Source organism: Pectinophora gossypiella, chromosome 8, assembly GCF_024362695.1.
Source record: "Pectinophora gossypiella chromosome 8, ilPecGoss1.1, whole genome shotgun sequence".
Classification (NCBI taxonomy): domain Eukaryota; kingdom Metazoa; phylum Arthropoda; class Insecta; order Lepidoptera; family Gelechiidae; genus Pectinophora; species Pectinophora gossypiella.
The window spans coordinates 9,905,017-9,924,070 of record NC_065411.1 but is presented as its reverse complement, the minus strand read 5'-3'; the positions used below and the strand labels follow the sequence as shown (position 1 = coordinate 9,924,070).

General features: G+C 35.8%; 2 protein-coding genes across 2 annotated transcripts in view; both read left to right on the top strand.

Moving 5' to 3' along the window:
• Positions 1-19,054, top strand: part of LOC126368747 (uncharacterized) — a 161,607-nt gene that overhangs the window by 10,135 nt on the left and 132,418 nt on the right. The gene's annotated exons all lie outside the window — the stretch shown is intronic.
• LOC126368714 (uncharacterized) lies at positions 9,063-12,117 on the top strand. Its single transcript, XM_050012846.1, has 2 exons — positions 9,063-9,804; positions 10,413-12,117. Exon 2 carries the CDS (start codon positions 10,432-10,434, stop codon positions 11,899-11,901), a length of 1,470 nt encoding a protein of 489 aa, XP_049868803.1. The 5' UTR covers positions 9,063-9,804; positions 10,413-10,431; the 3' UTR covers positions 11,902-12,117.

Genomic DNA, 19,054 nt, shown 5'->3' with positions numbered 1-19,054 from the left:
GAGGTAGTGGATTGGTTTACTGTAAACAACCTGCTACTTAATGAAAATAAAACAAAATATGTTTATTTTACGTTATCGAATGTTAGTAGGCCGCTCGATTCTATTATTGTAAAAAATAAGGAATTGGACCTCACGGATACTGCTGTATTTTTGGGAATTACTTTGGACGCTAAGTTGCAATGGAGTCCTCATATTGATAAGTTGTCCAAAAGGCTCAGCTCAGCAGCATTCGCGGTCAAAAAAATTCGTTTAATAACCGATGTAGAAACCGCGCGATTAGTTTATTTTGCCTACTTCCACAGTCTAATGTCGTACGGCATCTTGCTGTGGGGTCATGCTGCAGATGTGAACAGCATTTTTGTTCTGCAAAAGCGGGCCATTCGGGCGATTTACAAATTGGGACCCAAGATGTCACTTAGAAATAAATTTAAAGAAATTAATATTTTAACTTTGGCATCACAATATATCTTTGAAAACTTAATATATGTAAAAAAACATATAGGATTATTTGCAAAAAATAGCGATCGGCACATTGTTAATACCCGGAATAAAAATAAACTTGCTTTACAAGTCAGTCGATTACATAAGATTACTAAATCTTTTAAGGGGCAATGTATACGTTTTTACAATAAGATTCCCATTGACATTCAGAATTTGCCTTTCAACTGCTTTAAGACAGTAGTTAAACAAAAACTTTACAAAAAAGGTTATTATAAAGTTAGTGATTATTTAGAAGATATGAATGCATGGGATTAACTGTCTGAGAACTGATATTAGGCAGCTAAATTACTCAATTGTATATCAATATTTTATGTTTATTTTTATTTTTTTTAAAAGAACGTCTAGGGCCCTGTGCCGAGGTTTTTCTTGCAGCTTCTTTTCCCCGGCTATACAGGTTGTGAGAAGCTGCAGTAGTTTTAGGCGGATGAGACGTTCGTTATGTAAAAATTGACGATTCAAAGTGTAACTATGTTACCTACTGAATAAAGATATTTTTGAATTTGAATTGAATTGAATTGAACAACAAACTGTACCAATCTCATTTGTACCAGGATGCAACAATATATTTCACCCCTGAAGCATGTGGGGATCTTTTAAAACATATTGCTAGCAGGGGTGCGGAAAGTAAAATTCAGTCATTTTTCACTGTTCCCCTCCGTGCCTTAGGCGGCATTGGTAGGTACCTCTATAAACAAGTTCTCAGGTGATTTGTTTGGAACGTATTGTATTCCTCACGTTACAAGGGAGAGATTAGTGTTATCGAGAAGCTGACGGATTGTAAATATCATTATTCAAATGTGAGGTAAGTAAGGAAGTACATTAAGGGTATAATTCAAATTCAAAGAGGTAAGTAATATTGTGGTTATGAACTGACGACTCCTGATTCCCTACTGCTGTTTATGGATTTGCCTCCACTGCTCTCTGTGTCATCATCATCAATTTAAGAGCCACGCTCTTGTCGGTGCAGCATTTTCCGTGCTACTTTTTTAGGGAAAAATAGGGTAGTGGTTTCCTTCTTGCCTTCCGCCCCGCAGTACTCTGTCTGACGCGAGTGGGATGGCGCACAGAGTAGTACAAAGCCGTACTAGGACTCCTGTCCTCCGCCTCTGAATAGTACTGACAGGTACTGCTGCTCTCTGTGTAAGTACTTAAAATTACATAAATATCGCTATGACTGTAATATTGCTTACAGTTATGAAATTAATGAGAGGATTAATCTTGTGAGTGGCTGTCTACTGTGTGGCGGTATAAATTTTCGTATTTTTATAACTTTTTTTTTAAATGAGGGTCTCTCCAGGCTACGTTCCCCAAAAAATATGTAGATGACGCTATACAAATTAAACGTGACAATTGCCTATTTTCTCATTACTCGGGTAAGTACATAATTATTCAAAAATATGTATAATGTAATGGCAGAAGCACATTATATAAAAATAATTATTGCTTGATATTTGGATTAGATATGGTATACAATTATGTTGCTACCTATATTTATTCTCTTTATTTTGATCAGAATAATAATGAGTAGAAGATTGATTCCTAGACATAATAACAAGGGTCATCATATATTATATACCCAAAAAATGAAGATAAAAGATGCGTATGTCTGTTATCCACGAAATTAGAAGGTTAAACCAAGGAAAATCATTACAGCGCCATCTATATTGTTTTTAATTCCTCAAAAACGTAGAAAGTAAGCCTGGAAAGTACGGCATTAAGGATGTAGGGAACCTAGTCTAAATCCTATCCGTTACCTAGATGGCGTACGCACAGCGAATTCAATGTAAAAAGAGAAATGAAACGAAACAAATAAGGCAGTCTCTTTCTCATCATCATTAATTCTGAGGCTCCATTTTATTTGTGCCACAAAAGGTATTTTCTTTAAATTATTGATTAAATAAATATACATTCCCATACAAAGGTATGTACTAAGTTTCTGTATTTTATGTTACAAATAAACGAAAATAATCCTTTACAAAACTTTTTTATACGTAGTTTCTAACAATAAGTATTAAAAAAAAGATCATTTAAATAGGTATAGTTGTCAAAAGCTTCAGACCCAGAGTAAACCTGAATAAAATAGGAAGAGTTTATAATATTTTTATTGTTTATATGTTCTCTAGACCTTTAAGTAGTGGCAAAAAGGTGTAGAGCTCATTTAGCTTAGTTTATTTATGACAAACAAAAAATATTTCGATCACCAAATGGTGTGGCCACACTTACGCCGTCTGTTGCCGTCGCTGTTGCTGTCGCCGCAAATTATGTAGCGAGGGTTCCGACACCCTTAAAACGTAGGACGAAAACTACCGTAAAAATGTCACCTGACGACTAAAATTGGTTCGCAGTGAAAAGTGATACACCAGACAGTTCTATCAGTGATGTACCCTTATTTAATATGAAAGTTAGAAACTTGAAATAGTACAACCTCAGGATATATTATTGTTTAATTGATTTCCACTGTTTTCGCCAACGTATCTATTTCACTTTGAATGATCTATTTTTAGAATAGGAAATTACAGTCTGGTTATTTCAAATGTCCCGACACGATTTTAAAATAGGTATTGATCTGTCTGCATTGATGCTTTACTTTAACTTTGCATTCAAATGATATTTTCTTCCATTTAGCAAACATTGCGTAGATTTTTTTGGTAAGAGTGAGGAAGTTATCATGTCCGTTTCATAATTATAAGTAATTACCTTTTGTGAACGTTTGAATGCAAGTTTACATACTTAAAATTTCCTGTATCGCATTTTATAAACAGGTTGTCAATGTATCCTTAAAAGTTGTCGTTACTAGTACACTTAGAAATTCCATACTGATATCCTTCAAATGTTTATTAGTATCTTCATAAAAAATAACTTCCTCAAGAACAATACAGTCAGCGAAAATATCTCAAGAAGTTTCAACCTAACGTAATTTGGTTTTAACCCGTTGAGCAACTTGCGTTGCCGATTGTACGACTTAAAGATCGCATTAAGCGTCTGTGTTCAGATAACCTTCCTCATTTAATTGAGATAATACTTTACAGCGTTATACTTACTGGAATTTCATATTAAAGTGGCTGGTACTTGGCTTTATGTGGTACTCAACTGAGAGCTCTCCGGGATGTGCCGGAAGATAAATTATTATTGTACTGAGCCGCCATGATCGATATCCTCGTTACTGTAGCGTCGATGATATTTTAAAGTGTCACTTGGCCTCATTCTGGCATAATGTTGGAGAATTTACCTCGTTTTTTTCATATACTTAACAAAATACCTCGATAAAACACAAACAATTTTATAGCTTCTTCTTCTATCGTGTGGGTTGTGAAGTGTTATACCAACCTCAGCGACCCTCGTGTCAGAGTTATTTTTAAGCCAAAGACCTCTGACATGACTCATGTAATGACTACATACTTACATCAGTAAGTAATAACTGGGACCAACGGCTTAACGTGCCTTCCAAAGCACGGGTCATCTTACTTTTGGACAATCAGGTGATCAGCCTATAATGTCCTTACTAAACTAGGGATCACAAAATGATTTTTGTGATATGTTCCCACCGGGATTCGAATCCGGGGCCTCCGGACCGTGAGCAGAACACTCTACTACTGGACCACGGAGGTCGTTATTTTTTAACTTATTTGAATGAAGACCTTTTATAGAATTCGAGTATTACTTTACTTATATGATAAGTCTAGGTAATTACCATAATTGGCTATCCCACGAATACTTAAGCACGAAGCGATTCGTTTCCTCATTAATTATGCGAACTGCTAAAGCGTGGAATTCCCTGCCAGCATCTGTTCCCTTGATAAATTCTATCAGAACAGAATGTCTTCAGCTTAGAGTGTATCTACAGGCATTTTATTGAAAAGCGTGTTCCTTAATACTGATGGCACTTTCATGAAATGTAACGCTTCACCTCTTCCTTTTTAATACCAACAGCGAAAGCCTGGAATAACCTGCGAAATCGGTGTTAAAACATTACTATCTTGGAGTCTTAAGAGCTCAACTGAGTAAACATGCCATGATTGTTACCTGTTGTGTGTACCTTTTAAATAAATAAATTTGTTTTCGAATTAATGTTTGGATCATAAATCGTTATCACGTGCTCAGCGGTGAAGGAAAACATCGTGAGGAAACCCACAATGCGAGAAATGTATTTTCGGAAGTATGTGACCTAACCTGTATAGGGCTGATTTTCCTTCTGTAAAAAACCGGACCTGTCAAATCTTTAAGTAAGGTAAGCGGACCTGTGAAAAACGGGATAATGTTAGGGAGATGGGTACAATAAGGCAATAGCCTGATCCCTTGACACCATGAGGTTTATTTCCATCTTAAGACAGTAGAGGCTGCAAGTTCTCTTTGATTATTTGTGGCTTTACCTACCCTATTACCTACTGACGTGAGTTTGTGTATGTAATTTAAGAGATTAAGTAAATGGAGGGGGGGGATAAATCGTAACCTGTGTGTTCTGGGGGGCTAAAAGGCTACATTGAAATAATTCATCTAAAAAAGCAATATAAACGTAAGTGTACAATGCAAACAAATACAAAAGTCAAATAGCAATGCATTTTTAGATGAATTGTTTCGATGTGGCCTTCTTAACCCCCTGGCCTTCGGCCAATGGGTACTGTTATATATTAAATTACAGGGTAATCATATAAAATAAAAACTGCATACTTAATTCCTATTGCATTGACGTCAATGCAATAGGACTCCGGAACCATCAAGTTTCATTTCAATGGGAAATCGTTAGTTCGGGTTTGGAATTCGGATAGCAACTACGTTTTGTATAATTCTAATACATTTTCTTTAAATAAATCTTTTTAGCGTAAATAAAATTGTTTTTTAAAAAGCATCACCTGACCCACCCCGTAATAGTGGTGTCAGAAGTGGGATACCAGTGAATTTTTACCGTTTCTTCGTCGATTCCTGGTATTCCATAACGCGTTCGCGTAAACGAATCTCATAAAAATTGTGTGGAACATTGGTGATGTGTCTGTGAAAATACAAACTTATAAACTAACACGCTATTCCTGTCCGCTCGTCGTCACCAACCCGACTCCGGAGTGACTTCCAAGTTCTCAAGTTATTTTCGTCACTTCGTCAAACTCTTCAAAATCTTCTAACTCACCGTCGAATTAATAAGTACGGTTAAACGGCGACAGTCTACCTTCCCCGCATCAGCTCGCTGTACTCGCCGTCTATCTGGAGGTCTAACCACGACAGTAAGCCTTACTTCGAGAAGCCTGCTGGTGGACCACCGAGACTGCATCCTGGGGCCAACAACAAGACTGTCAGAGTAAGCCTGCCAGTCGATCGCCGTCATATATTTTTCCTGCCGCTGCGCTGCCGCCGCCGTCACCTCGCTGCCGCTTTCCTGCACGTATCCTGATTTCGCTGGAAATGAAGATTTACAACGTGGTGTTCGCGCTGGTGTTAATGTGAGTAAAATATTTGATTCACTGTAATTGCTTCGCCACTCTCTTTTAATTAATCTTAACATTCTAAATTTTGTATCACTTAGTCGATTCCTAAATATCTCCTATTATATTACCTAAAATAATAATCTAACCCTACTTACCTAAATCCTATTTACATACTTACGTAATTACTTACCTCTTATAATGGCGGAAAGCAAACCTCCATCAACTCCTTCAGCTTCGAAGAAGGTTCCTGAAATTCTCATATCTGAACCTTGTCCTCTTCAGGTTCTCTGTAATTTCATTAATCCATATAAGGGTGATCGAGAAACCCTAACCGCATTTCTGACAAATTGTCAAAATGCTCTTGATCTGGCTTCACCTTGCCAGAAAATAATATTATTAAAATATATTATAGCTAAATTAGAAGGCAAAGCACAGGTAGCATGTTCTAACAAAGTGTTTGAAACATTTGACGAATTAAAGTTATTCTTAAATCAAAACTTTGGAGAAAGGAAGCATTATAATCATCTGTTGTTAGATCTTCAATCATGTAAACAACAATTTAACGAAACTGTTGCACAATTCGCTTTGCGTATCGAAAGCTGCTTAACATCCTTGCAATCGGAGATACACAATTCAGCTTCCCTAAAAAAGGAGCTCGTCGGTCGACTCGCTATGACCGAAGACCTTGCCTTGTTTACGTTCAATTTAGGATTATCACCACGATTGAGCACAATCGTTCGATGCCGAGAACCGAGGTCATTGAACGATGCCATTAACATAGCTCTCGAAGAAGAGAAGCTTGAAAACCTCGTGTACAAGGTTAATCGTAACAAGCAAGCTCATTCTCATTGGGAAGGTATCTCCAAACCAAAACGCAACTTTCAAAATTCTATATCATCGCAACAAAATTCGACATCACAGATAATTTGTAGATATTGTAAATACCCGGGCCATGATATTTCGGAATGTTTTAAACGAAAACATAATAATTCCAAACGAAATTCTAGTTATCAAAACAACAATCCCACGGCTCCTATAAATCATGTTGCGGACGAAGCGCAATCGGAGCCGGAGTCGTATAACAACTCGGATGGCCCGTGCGAACTATGTGATAACGATAATTTAAACTAGTAAACAGAATTACGGACACGTGTCGACGTAATTCTGCTCGTTTAGACACAAAAGTAAATTCTAAATCCTCTCGTGTCACTGCTTCCTTAAGTTATGCTAAAGCCTGTGCTCAAAACTCTCCAAAGAGAGTCACTGTATCCAAGAGCCAATCTAATTCAAAATCTCTATCTCAACCCTCTCATACGAGAGACTCTGTATCGTTGAGTCGCAATAAAAATATTGCACCCCTTAAACCTCAACCCTCTCATACGAGAGACTCTGTATCGTTGAGTCGCAATAAAAATATTGCACCCCTTAAATCTCAACCCTCTCATACGAGAGACTCTGTATCGTTGAGTCGCAATAAAAATATTGCACCCCTTAAACCTCAACCCTCTCATACGAGAGACTCTGTATCGTTGAGTCGCAATAAAAATATTGCATCCCTTAAACCTCAACCCTCTCATACGAGAGACTCTGTATCGTTGAGTCGCAATAAAAATATTGCATCCCTTAAATCTCAACCCTCTCATATTACGAGAGACACTGTTTCGTTGAGTCGCAATAAAAATATTGCATCCCTTAAATCTCAACCCTCTCATATTACGAGAGACACTGTTTCGTTGAGTCGCAATAAAAATATTGCATCCCTTAAATCTCAACCCTCTCATATTACGAGAGACACTGTTTCGTTGAGTCGCAATAAAAATATTGCATCCCTTAAATCTCAACCCTCTCATATTACGAGAGACACTGTTTCGTTGAGTCGCAATAAAAATATTGCATCCCTTAAATCTCAACCCTCTCATATTACGAGAGACACTGTTTCGTTGAGTCAAAATAGTCATCCATTGCTAAATCCTGAAAACCCTCAAAATAGTGAAGGTCCTGTAAGTTCTATCTCTACTTCGTCGGAAAACAATACTATATATAAAGTAAACACAATTTCACATAAAATTTCATTACCGCATATATTATTAAAAACAAATTATGCGGAACACCCTTTATGTTTCTTAATCGACACCGGTTCAACCGTCAGCATAGCTAAACTAGCAAACTTTACGAATAAACCTTCACTATCCAACGAAAAAATTAAATTAAAGGGACTTAGCGATGATGACTCATATTGTGAAACCTTAGGGTCATTCCAAATCAATTTCAATTGCATTACGTCATCCGAAAATCCTTCCACTATAACTTTCGATTTCAAGTTTCATGCTATTAGTGACAATGTTCAATTAAATTACGATGGCATATTAGGCAACGACTTTCTTAAAACTTTAGATGTCGATATTAGATATTCTCGCAACTGTTTGTATATGCGAGGTCATTCTCTACCAATCCGCTTCAATCGGCCCACATATGCCATTCCTCCGCGATCAGAAGCCATAATCGAATGCTCAATTTCTAATGATCTAAAGGAGTACGAAAATCTTAAAGAAAGTTTAGTCCTTGACCATTTTATTTCGGACGGCGTATATATTGCAAATTGTATCGTTCTTCTCAAACCCAATGGTCGAGTTAACTTATCTGTTCTAAATACTACTGAATCAGAGATCATCATTCGAGATTACCGCGTGAATCTCACTCCATATGATAAGCAGTCTTCAACACAAATATCATCTCAAGATGATTTTAAAGACATTTACAATGTCCACGTTTTACATTCCGATAGGAATCAACAAGTCCTCGATCTTATACGAGCAAATCATCTTAATAACGAGGAATCCAAATGTCTACTTGAATGTTGTTCTCAGTACACAGATATCTTTCATCTGGAGGGAGAACCATTATCTTTCACTAGTGCACTGGAACATTCAATCAATACAAAGGACTCTGCTCCTGTCCATGTAAAATCCTATCGTTTTCCCGAATGCCATAAGGATGAAGTTGAAGGCCAAATTAAAACAATGTTAGAACAAAATATCATTCGTCCTTCAATGTCACCTTGGAGTGCTCCAGTTTGGGTAGTCCCTAAAAAGAAGGACGCGTCAGGGAAACAAAAGTGGAGGATAGTCATTGACTATCGTAAGCTTAATGACCAGTGATCGGAATAGGTAGTGCAATTTGGCGGGATTGCGTGACGAAATCTTAACATGGACATGCCAACCGCGCGGGATTACTATTTCGATACGAGCTGGTCACAATAAAGATTATTAGGGTTTAAAAATGTTATATTACATTAAATTATTATGCAATTTAACGCGACTTAACTTAATTGACCGCCATATTTTTCCTTATTTCAAACTCAACTAAAATTCTTAGAAAATGTATTGTACGAATACAAAGGCACGCAAATTGCACTCTTGTACGATTAGCGATAAGATGCCAATTTGAAATGAATGCAGTGTTCTACTTTTTTTTTGTTGGCGGCATTTGCCTTTCAAGTGGCGGCGGCATGCGCTAAACAATAAAAGAGTGAAACTTCTGTACTTATTATTGTTTTTGCTTAACAAAGGCAACGACTGATAAGAGTACTAACATAAAGTGTAAATGGGAGAAAGAGACAATAAATCCCATATTTCTGTCTCTTTTTTGCAAAAGGGATGATGAGGTGATACGGCGGTGTTTGTTCACTCCTGTTCTTCGGTTCATTGAGTGCATACGTTGTGAGTTCGAGTTACTTATTTGATTATCTTGACGACATCTTGGCTTGTTTTATGGACTGACGAACCTCTGCATTTGTGATGATTTGGCTCTTGTATACCGGACTTCTGATTTTTGCGTGACTGAATTGGATTTGTTTATGAAAAGGACCATTTTTGGGTGAAAATCGGTAAGTACTAACATTCATATTTAAATGTGTAAGGTTTTGTTTGATTGTAACCTAGAAAATTACAATTAGAAATAGTTTTAGTCTATCAATGTTACTTCGTTGATATTGGTTTTATACTTGAATCATATTTAAGTTCTCTTGATTTGTCTCTATTGTTTCAAAATAGTACTTAAGAGTATTAAAAATATAAAAGGCAACAAGGTTTGATCCCGAGCCCTTTTTTAAAATACTTAGCTATGAAGACTTGTAAAGTTTTAAATAAGATTAGGATATTAAAATGCTTAAAGGTCTCTCCACAAAGAAAAAAGCTAATAGGATTTGAATAATATTTGGCTCATAGTTAGGTTGCTTTTTTAAAGATATTTTGAATGATAAATATATATTATAGTCTACGAAAAATTAAGAGGCCATCGTAATTTACTTTTAAAAGTACAAACAGTTCGATGCAAACTTTATGGTGCCTCGGAAGTCTCGGAATATCGCGGGAACGGTAATGTTATCTAGTATTGACTATAAATACAATATGGCTATTTATACAACAGGACTAACTTTTTATAAACATGTACTTCATGTTTACATAATAGTCTAAACGATTTTTTTCTTTTCAGATTACTCAGCTCAGACAACATGAGTTGGCGAGCAAAGGAAGAGACTGTTCAACGCTGGATTGAATCCTATCCTGAACTGATGTACGAGTCCACAAATCATACAATTTACTGTACGAAATGTGAGACTAACATCGGATGTCGAAAGAGCACCATCAAGAGACATGTTGAGGGAGTTGTGCATAAGGGAACACCGTCGATGTCTCCAAATGATTTTTTATTTGATTTTATAGAGTTCCTTATTCTCTGTAATATTCCGTGGGCACAAGTTGAAAACCCATCTTTTAAAAACTTTTTTCAAAAATACATGTGCTGCGCTTGTTCTAATCGAAAAAAGCTGCCCAGTGAATCAATACTCAGAAAAAAATATTTGGACGAAATTTATGCAAAGAAGCTTGCTACAATACACAGCGAGATTGTGGACGAAAAAATATGGATTTCATTGGATGAAACTACTGATTTCTTAGGAAGATATGTAGTGCACTTTTTGGTCAAACCTTTGAACTCTACAGCATCAAAAAAAGTTTACCTAATAGCTTGTAAAGTATTAGAAAATATTAATGGAAAAACAATTTCTCAGTTTGTCATTGATTGTTTGAAAAATCTGTGGGGTGACTCCTATGAAGATAAAGTGGAAAGTGTTCTTTTGTTATGTACAGACAGTGTTGCGTACATGTTGACAGCGGGGCGAGTTTTAAAACAACATTTTCCGAACATGAAGCATGTCACTTGTTTAGCTCATGCTCTCCATCGGGTAGCAGAAAAAATACGTTCTGAATATCCGGATGTAGACACACTGATTGCCAACGGAAAGAAAATTTTTTTGAAGTCTCCCAGTAGAGTAAAATTGTTAAAAGACATGTATCCCAATTTACCGTTGCCACCTCAACCAATAATAACACGGTGGGGCACTTGGCTTGCAGCAGCCTCTTATTATGTGAAATATTTTGACGAAATTAAACATATTTTGACATGTTTGAGAAGTTCAGAAGCAGTCTCAATAAAAAATGCGAAAAATATTATTAATAAAGACAATATTCGAAATGATTTAAATTTCATCGACGAAAATTTTAAAATAATACAAATAGCGTTGACAAATTTACAAAAACGCGATAGATCCATAGTCGAATCATTTCAAATATTTGATGAAGTAAGGTCAGTAGTAAATTGGAGTATGAGTTCACCTATACAAAATAAATTAGAAGCAGTCATATCTCGCAATCCGGATATTGATATTATCAGGACGTTTTCAGAACAAATCGCAAGCGGTTCAGCAACTGACGATATTTTAATTTGGAAATTTGCCCCGCTGACATCAGTAGAAGTTGAACGGACGTTTTCGACATATAAATGGATATTAAATGTTAAAAGAAATAGATTAAAGTTGGCAAATATGGAAAAGATTATCGTAATTTATTTCAATTCCACAGAAAACGAAAATGCTATTTCAAATGTTGAAGAAATTGATAGTGAAAATGAAGATGACGATTGAAGGAAACAAACTTTTTAATTCAATCGTTCGTTCGTTCGTTTTCTGTCGAATTGAAATAAATTACGATAATTACTGTTTTTATTTAATGCAAAGGTTAAATTAAATATTAATCAACAATGTTAAATTTCATTATGATTATCATGTGCTCATAATTTGGTGCCCGATAAATGGCAATAGGCTCGCCCCCTATATGCGACTCAAACATAGCTGGCGAGGAGTGGGTATTCTATACTTCTGCCTACCCCTTCGGGGTTACAAGCGTGATGCTATGTTTTCTAATGGTATTTCTCTGATTATGTTGTTAATTAACAAATGATTATTTTAACTTGTTGTCTACATTGTATGAACACTTTTATTCGTAACTGAATGCTTACACGTTTTACAATAATAAAAAAATATTTAAAGGACCAATGTTTTTTATTTCTTCCATACTTTTCACTTTAGAAATGATAAACATTTAAAATATAATACTTATAAAATAATTGTTTTCTTTTATAATACCAGTATAGATAGAAAATATCCGAAATCCCGCAATCCCGCAATCCCGCCGGGCGTATCCACACTAATATAATGTTTGAGGTCGTTGACCCTAAATTGCACTACCTATTCCGATCATTGTTAATGACGCAACCGTTACCGAGATCTATCCACTTCCGTTAATAACGGACATCCTCGATCAATTAGGTCACTCCAAGTATTTTACGACACTTGATCTCGTCAGCGGCTTCCATCAAATAAAACTTAAAAAGGAAGACGCTGAGAAAACCGGCTTCACCGTCATCACAAATGGCACTTCAGGACATTATGAATTCACCCGTATGCCCTTCGGGCTGAAAAATGCCCCTTCAACATTTCAAAGATTGATGAACACTGTTCTAACAGGGCTCCAGGGTTTACATTGTTATATTTATCTCGATGACTGCATAATCTATTCTCATGATCTCGATTCACACATTCAAAAACTAAAACTCGTGTTCGACCGACTTCGTCAATTTAATCTAAAACTACAGCCAGATAAATGCGAATTCTTACGTCGCGAGGTCGCTTATCTAGGCCATATAATCACGGATAAAGGTGTGTCACCTAATCCCGATAAAATCAAGGCAGTCACAGACTTCCCTATTCCAAGGAATGCCAAAGACATTAAATCTTTTCTTGGCCTCGTTGGTTACTACCGACGATTTATCGAAAACTTCTCCAAAATCACCAAACCCTTAACTTCCCTTCTTAAAAAGGACGCAGAATTTAAATGGTCATACGACCAACAACAATCTTTCGATATTCTAAAAAATAAACTAACATCTGCGCCCCTCCTCCAATATCCGAATTTTAACGAACCATTTATTCTCACTACCGACGCTTCCAACTACGCTGTCGGAGCCGTGTTATCGCAAGGCGACATAGGTAAGGATAAACCCATCGCCTATGCGTCTCGAACACTCAATAAGGCCGAAGGTAATTACTCCACAATAGAAAAAGAACTTCTAGCTATCCTTTTCGGAGTGAAGACCTTCCGACCTTACTTATATGGTCGAAAATTTAAAATCGTCACCGATCATAGGCCACTTGTATGGCTTTTTAATGTCAAGGACCCTGGTTCTAGATTAATAAGGTGGCGCCTAAAATTGGAGGAGTACGACTACGAAATAATTTATAAACAAGGGAAACTTAAATGTAATGCAGACGCTTTATCTCGTTGCCCTGTCAACGCTCTAAATGATTTTGGAGATCCCGATTCAACTCGTAATCCTTCTAATTCTAATTCTAATTCTACTAATTCATCACCTCGCGTGTCCGATGACCCGAGTCCTTCTATTTCCGAAACTTATGAACAGTTTTTACAAATAAACCGTCAGCCAGACGTATCTTATAATACAATCATTGAAGAACACAATCAATCTCTACTTAAAGCTAAGTGTAAACTGATAGCTTATCCAACGTCAATCGACTTAGATGAATCTGTCCCATACTGTACAGAAATCATCAATTCCTCCACAAGCGAACCAAATATCCGAGACATCGATCGTGAACTTAACACTTATTATTCCACAAGTAATGATAAGCATGTCTTTACTCATCTATTTATTCGTCTCAATCACTATGACGAAATGTCTTATAAGGATATATTCAATGTCTTACGCGAATACAGAGATATGATCAAATACTGGTATTTGGAGGAAAAGGAATTCGCAATCTCAGATTTTTCCGATCCTTTTAACAAAATAGTTTACACTAAAATTTACAACATTCTATCTTTCCTATTCCATGATACCGGAATCAAAGTAAATATCTATCGAAATTCAATATTATATCCTACTCCTAGTGAAGTCAAAAACATTTTAAAAGAAAATCACGATTCTGTCTCAGCCGGACACCCCGGCGTATCTCGCATGTTTGATCGAATCAAATCTCAATACTGGTGGAAAAACATGCGCCAAGATATTGATGAGTATGTAAAAAATTGTCGCTCGTGTCAAATAAATAAGCCTTTGCGCCAAGTGAATCGTGCGCCGATGATAATAACATCAACTGCCACAAGGCCTAACGAAAAGGTCTTCCTAGATTTAGTCGGTCCTCTCCCTGAAACTCACGAACATAAGTTCAAATTTATTCTTACACTGCAAGACGACCTGACTAAATATTCACAAGCTTATCCATTGCAAACATGCTCGGCCGAGGAAACGGCCAGATTATTCGTTCGGTATATATCTCACATAGGTATTCCCAAAATGATAGTCACAGATCAGGGAACTAACTTTTGCTCTGATGTATTTAAGCAATTAGAAAAGTTGTTCGGTATAAAGCATATATATGCATCTCCTTATCACCCTCAAACATGTGGTGCTCTAGAGAGGAGCCACTCGACTCTTAAAGAGTATTTAAGATCTTACATTGGAGAAAACCAGCACACGTGGAATCTGTATTTACCTACCGCTATGATTGCGTATAACACAAACGTCCATAGCACCACAGGATTCTCGCCTATGGAACTTTTGCTGGGTTTTAAACCTTATATCCCGAGTAGTATTGACTCTCTGGATAATAATACATACACCGACTACGTCAGAGCCCTTAATTATCGCTTATGTTACAGCCGACAAAAAGCTAAAGAAAACATTATATCTTCAAAAGAACGCTCAAAAAACTATTATGATTCACGTACTAAACCTACAACTTATAAAATTGGCGATATGGTATACGTTAAATGCCATCACAAACAAAATAAAGCCTTATCACCGGTGTGGAAAGGTCCTTTTCAAATCACACCGTTACATTACTTATAAATAGAAAACATGTACGTCATCACTATGACGAAATAAAACTCGCAGCTGATCAAACGTTATCACCGTAACATAACGCGCGTCTCTATCTATTCCAGGGCCGCACCACCGGTTATTTGTGAATTCGTTTCACAAATCCGAGATAGTCCTGGACTTTTCTTCGACAAACTTCTAGATGTCAAATTCACTAACGGCGAATGGAATGTCGTTACGTATTTAGATATAAGTCATATTAAACCTAATTTAGACAAAGCGGAGTTCTTATTCGAAAGAGTAAATTTATTTTGCAATTCGTTTTCATCGTCAAAGCTAAAAACAGACTGTACTAACTCTCTGTCTGCTTTACATAATCAACATATAACTAATGTCAATAAATTTTCTTCTATATCATACTTACTTGTCGATGAACAACCCCGACGTCAAAAACGAGGTCTCATTGATTTTGGGGGCTCCATCCTGAAAACCTTTTTCGGCACTTTAGACAATGAAGATGCGATTAAATTCACTGACGCAATTGAACAGGTACAGACAGACGAAAAACAGTTGTCTTACCTAATGAAAGATAATATACATGTAATTAAGTCAACTATTTCAAATTTTAATAATTCTATGTCTAAGGTCAATGAAAACGAACAAAACCTACTTAAGAATATGGACACCGTGAATAATATGTTAAATAAGATTAGTAACTCTAACGATAAGCTAGAAATAAAATCTCAATTAAGTTCTTTATTCAATTCTTTAGAAGCTATAATTTTAACATTATCTTTCGATATAGATGATGTAAATAATGCTATCCTTTTTGCAAAGCTAAATATATTACATCCTACTGTGCTTAGCCCTTATCAATTGTATAACGAGTTAGATAAGCATAGGAATGCTCTTCCTAAAAACCATGAATTGGCAGTATCACTAACTCTGCAAAACATTCATCAGCTATTAGACATTTCTAAACTCGTTTGTTATTATCACCTTAACAGAATAATTATGTTAATCAAGATACCGCTCGTCTTACCTCAAACCTATAATCTATTTAATATAATCCCTTTACCCGTTCCTTACGACGTTTCAAAACCAGATACTTTTGTACTTATTGCACCTACAAGTTCTTATGTAGCAATTACAGCTGATCATATGTTTTATTCACCGATAAAAGATATTGAGAAGTGTAAAGTGATCAGTGGCAAGTGTTACGTGTGCGTGTTAACGAACGTATATTCGACAATTGCGAATCCTACGTGTGAAACAACCTTAATCACCGAAGTAGTACAAAATTTACCCGATTCTTGTGAAGTTAAATTGTTACATGGACATGTAGATATTTTTCATAAGATAAGTAATAATAGGTGGCTCTTTGCCCAATCCGAACCAGGCAAATGCCATATCACTTGTAAGAACAACCCTATCAGTTATGATGAAATTTTGTTTTCTATTGGTATTTTAAAATTGCCAAAAAACTGTAAAGCTTTTTACAAAACTTTACAATTTGATCCTATTACTGAAAACTACATTTCCAATGTAACAAACTCAATTTCTGACTTTAACATAATACTCGATGATTGTTGTGAAAGGACTAAACTGAACAAAACATTGTCAAAATTACCTTATAATAAGCTTACAAATATTGATAACTTAGATTCACTGTTACATGCTAGTGTGCATTTAGATTACCCGGAAAAGGAATTAAATAGTATCGAAAGTCCAACTCATATGCAAAAGTATGGCATTCATTATATATCGTTAAGCTATGTCCTAGGAATAATATTTTTGTTATATTTACTTTATAGATGTAGAAAACGTCTGTGTCGAAATAATCCTTCCACATGCTTAGTCCAGATATTTAACCAATGTCACAATAAAAAGAGTTCTAACAAACCAGTAGCACAGACCGTAGTGATGTCGAATGTGCAGGAATCTTTCTCAGACACGGAAGATGAGATAAGGACACCAGTCACAGTCAAAAGGAATATAATCCTTGCATCTCAAAAACACTCACCTTAACTTCAAATTCATACTTATTATTTTCGTCGATAAGAACTTATTATTAATATAGTAATTTTTAATATAATGTAACCGAAATCCAAGTTCGATCTGATTTTAATCTCACATCATTTTAAGGGTGATGTTCGATCTTATTCGGGGGGTTGTTATATATTAAATTACAGGGTAATCATATAAAATAAAAACTGCATACTTAATTCCTATTGCATTGACGTCAATGCAATAGGACTCCGGAACCATCAAGTTTCATTTCAATGGGAAATCGTTAGTTCGGGTTTGGAATTCGGATAGCAACTACGTTTTGTATAATTCTAATACATTTTCTTTAAATAAATCTTTTTAGCGTAAATAAAATTGTTTTTTAAAAAGCATCACCTGACCCACCCCGTAATAGTACTCTAAGTTGCGAAACATCACGTGACCTGAAGTATGGTAGCAAGTTACCAACTAAGCCTCCTACCACAGACTTTGATATGATGTAAGCATAGGTACTTACTAACAAAAGGAAATGTGTTATAAGAAGTTTGTTCCATGGAGAAAATACCCTCCGGCATTTCAGTTAAAAGCTTTTTCAGAAACTCTAATATATTCTTTATTAATATCTTGCTTACAAAAGTACAATGTACGATAAGGTGCAAAAGTCTAATCAGTTTCTTGCAAAGTAATAAATTAACTGGTTGCACTTAAGACCTCCTGGTTACATGTCGCTTCTGTAATAGACCAAAAACCTACAAAAACATAAATTTTATAATTGTGACAATTAATGGTTGATAATTTCACCACTATTTAGAAATAATTCGCTGGTCTCAGTGGCTGCACTTTTGCTCTTTGATTGTACCTACTTAATCACTACATAGTATAAAACAAAGTCGCTTTTTCTGTCCCTATATCCCTATGTACGCTTAAATCTACGCAACGGATTTTGATGTGATTTTCTTTAATAGATAGAGTGATTCAAGAGAAAGGTTTATAATTATTATGTATAATAACATCCATTGGTCGCCATGGCCGAAATCGGTCTGAGAGATCATCAACATCCATCAAATAGTGGAGAAATACTGTTACTTTTGAGGTTTTTAATATGATGTCGTAAATAATTTCATTTTTTCCTCAGCATTGCACCCGAGCGAAGCTGGGGCGAAACGCTAGTGCCATATAAACATGTATTGTAAGTACAGGGTTTAGTTTAGGAGAGATGTTGTTTCAAAACAGAACCCTTTAGTTCCGCAATTTAACTAATAACTGTACTGCGGTTTCAATGTTCCCTAGTCTTAGTAACGCCATTAATGGTTTGCAAAACTGTGTTGTGAACTTTATTAATAATTATACATTTATAATAATTGTGGGCATCTAGGTGTTGGCGATGCTCCACTCGATGGAATAAATTGAATTATTAATTTTATAGTTTAATGTTTAACACACGATACACGTTAGTATGCTGATTGTAGAAGAAGAAAAAAAGCCAAGTATTGCCATACTTAAATATAAAATATAATTTTATTGGGGATTCCAACAATAATTATACATTTATAATTATTATACTTTGTCCTTCGATATTAGCACGAGAAAGGTACTTGCCAAACTTACTACAACACATAAACAACAACTTACTTACAACTTATTTTTACTTGTAAAGGTATTTTCCCGTACCCAAAGGTTGTCTGGAAGAAATTGGTGCATGAGCAATAAGGCCGCCTGTTGTGCCTTTCTGTATCTGTTATCATTATTCTTGTATTTTATGTCCATTATGTTCAGTAAAGCATTGTATCTATCTATCTTGTAGTAACGTGTACGTGCGACCACAGTGCACTATAGTTGAAGGTAGATGCAGAAAAAAAGGACAAATATTTTTGATGACGGTAGTTGTTCCT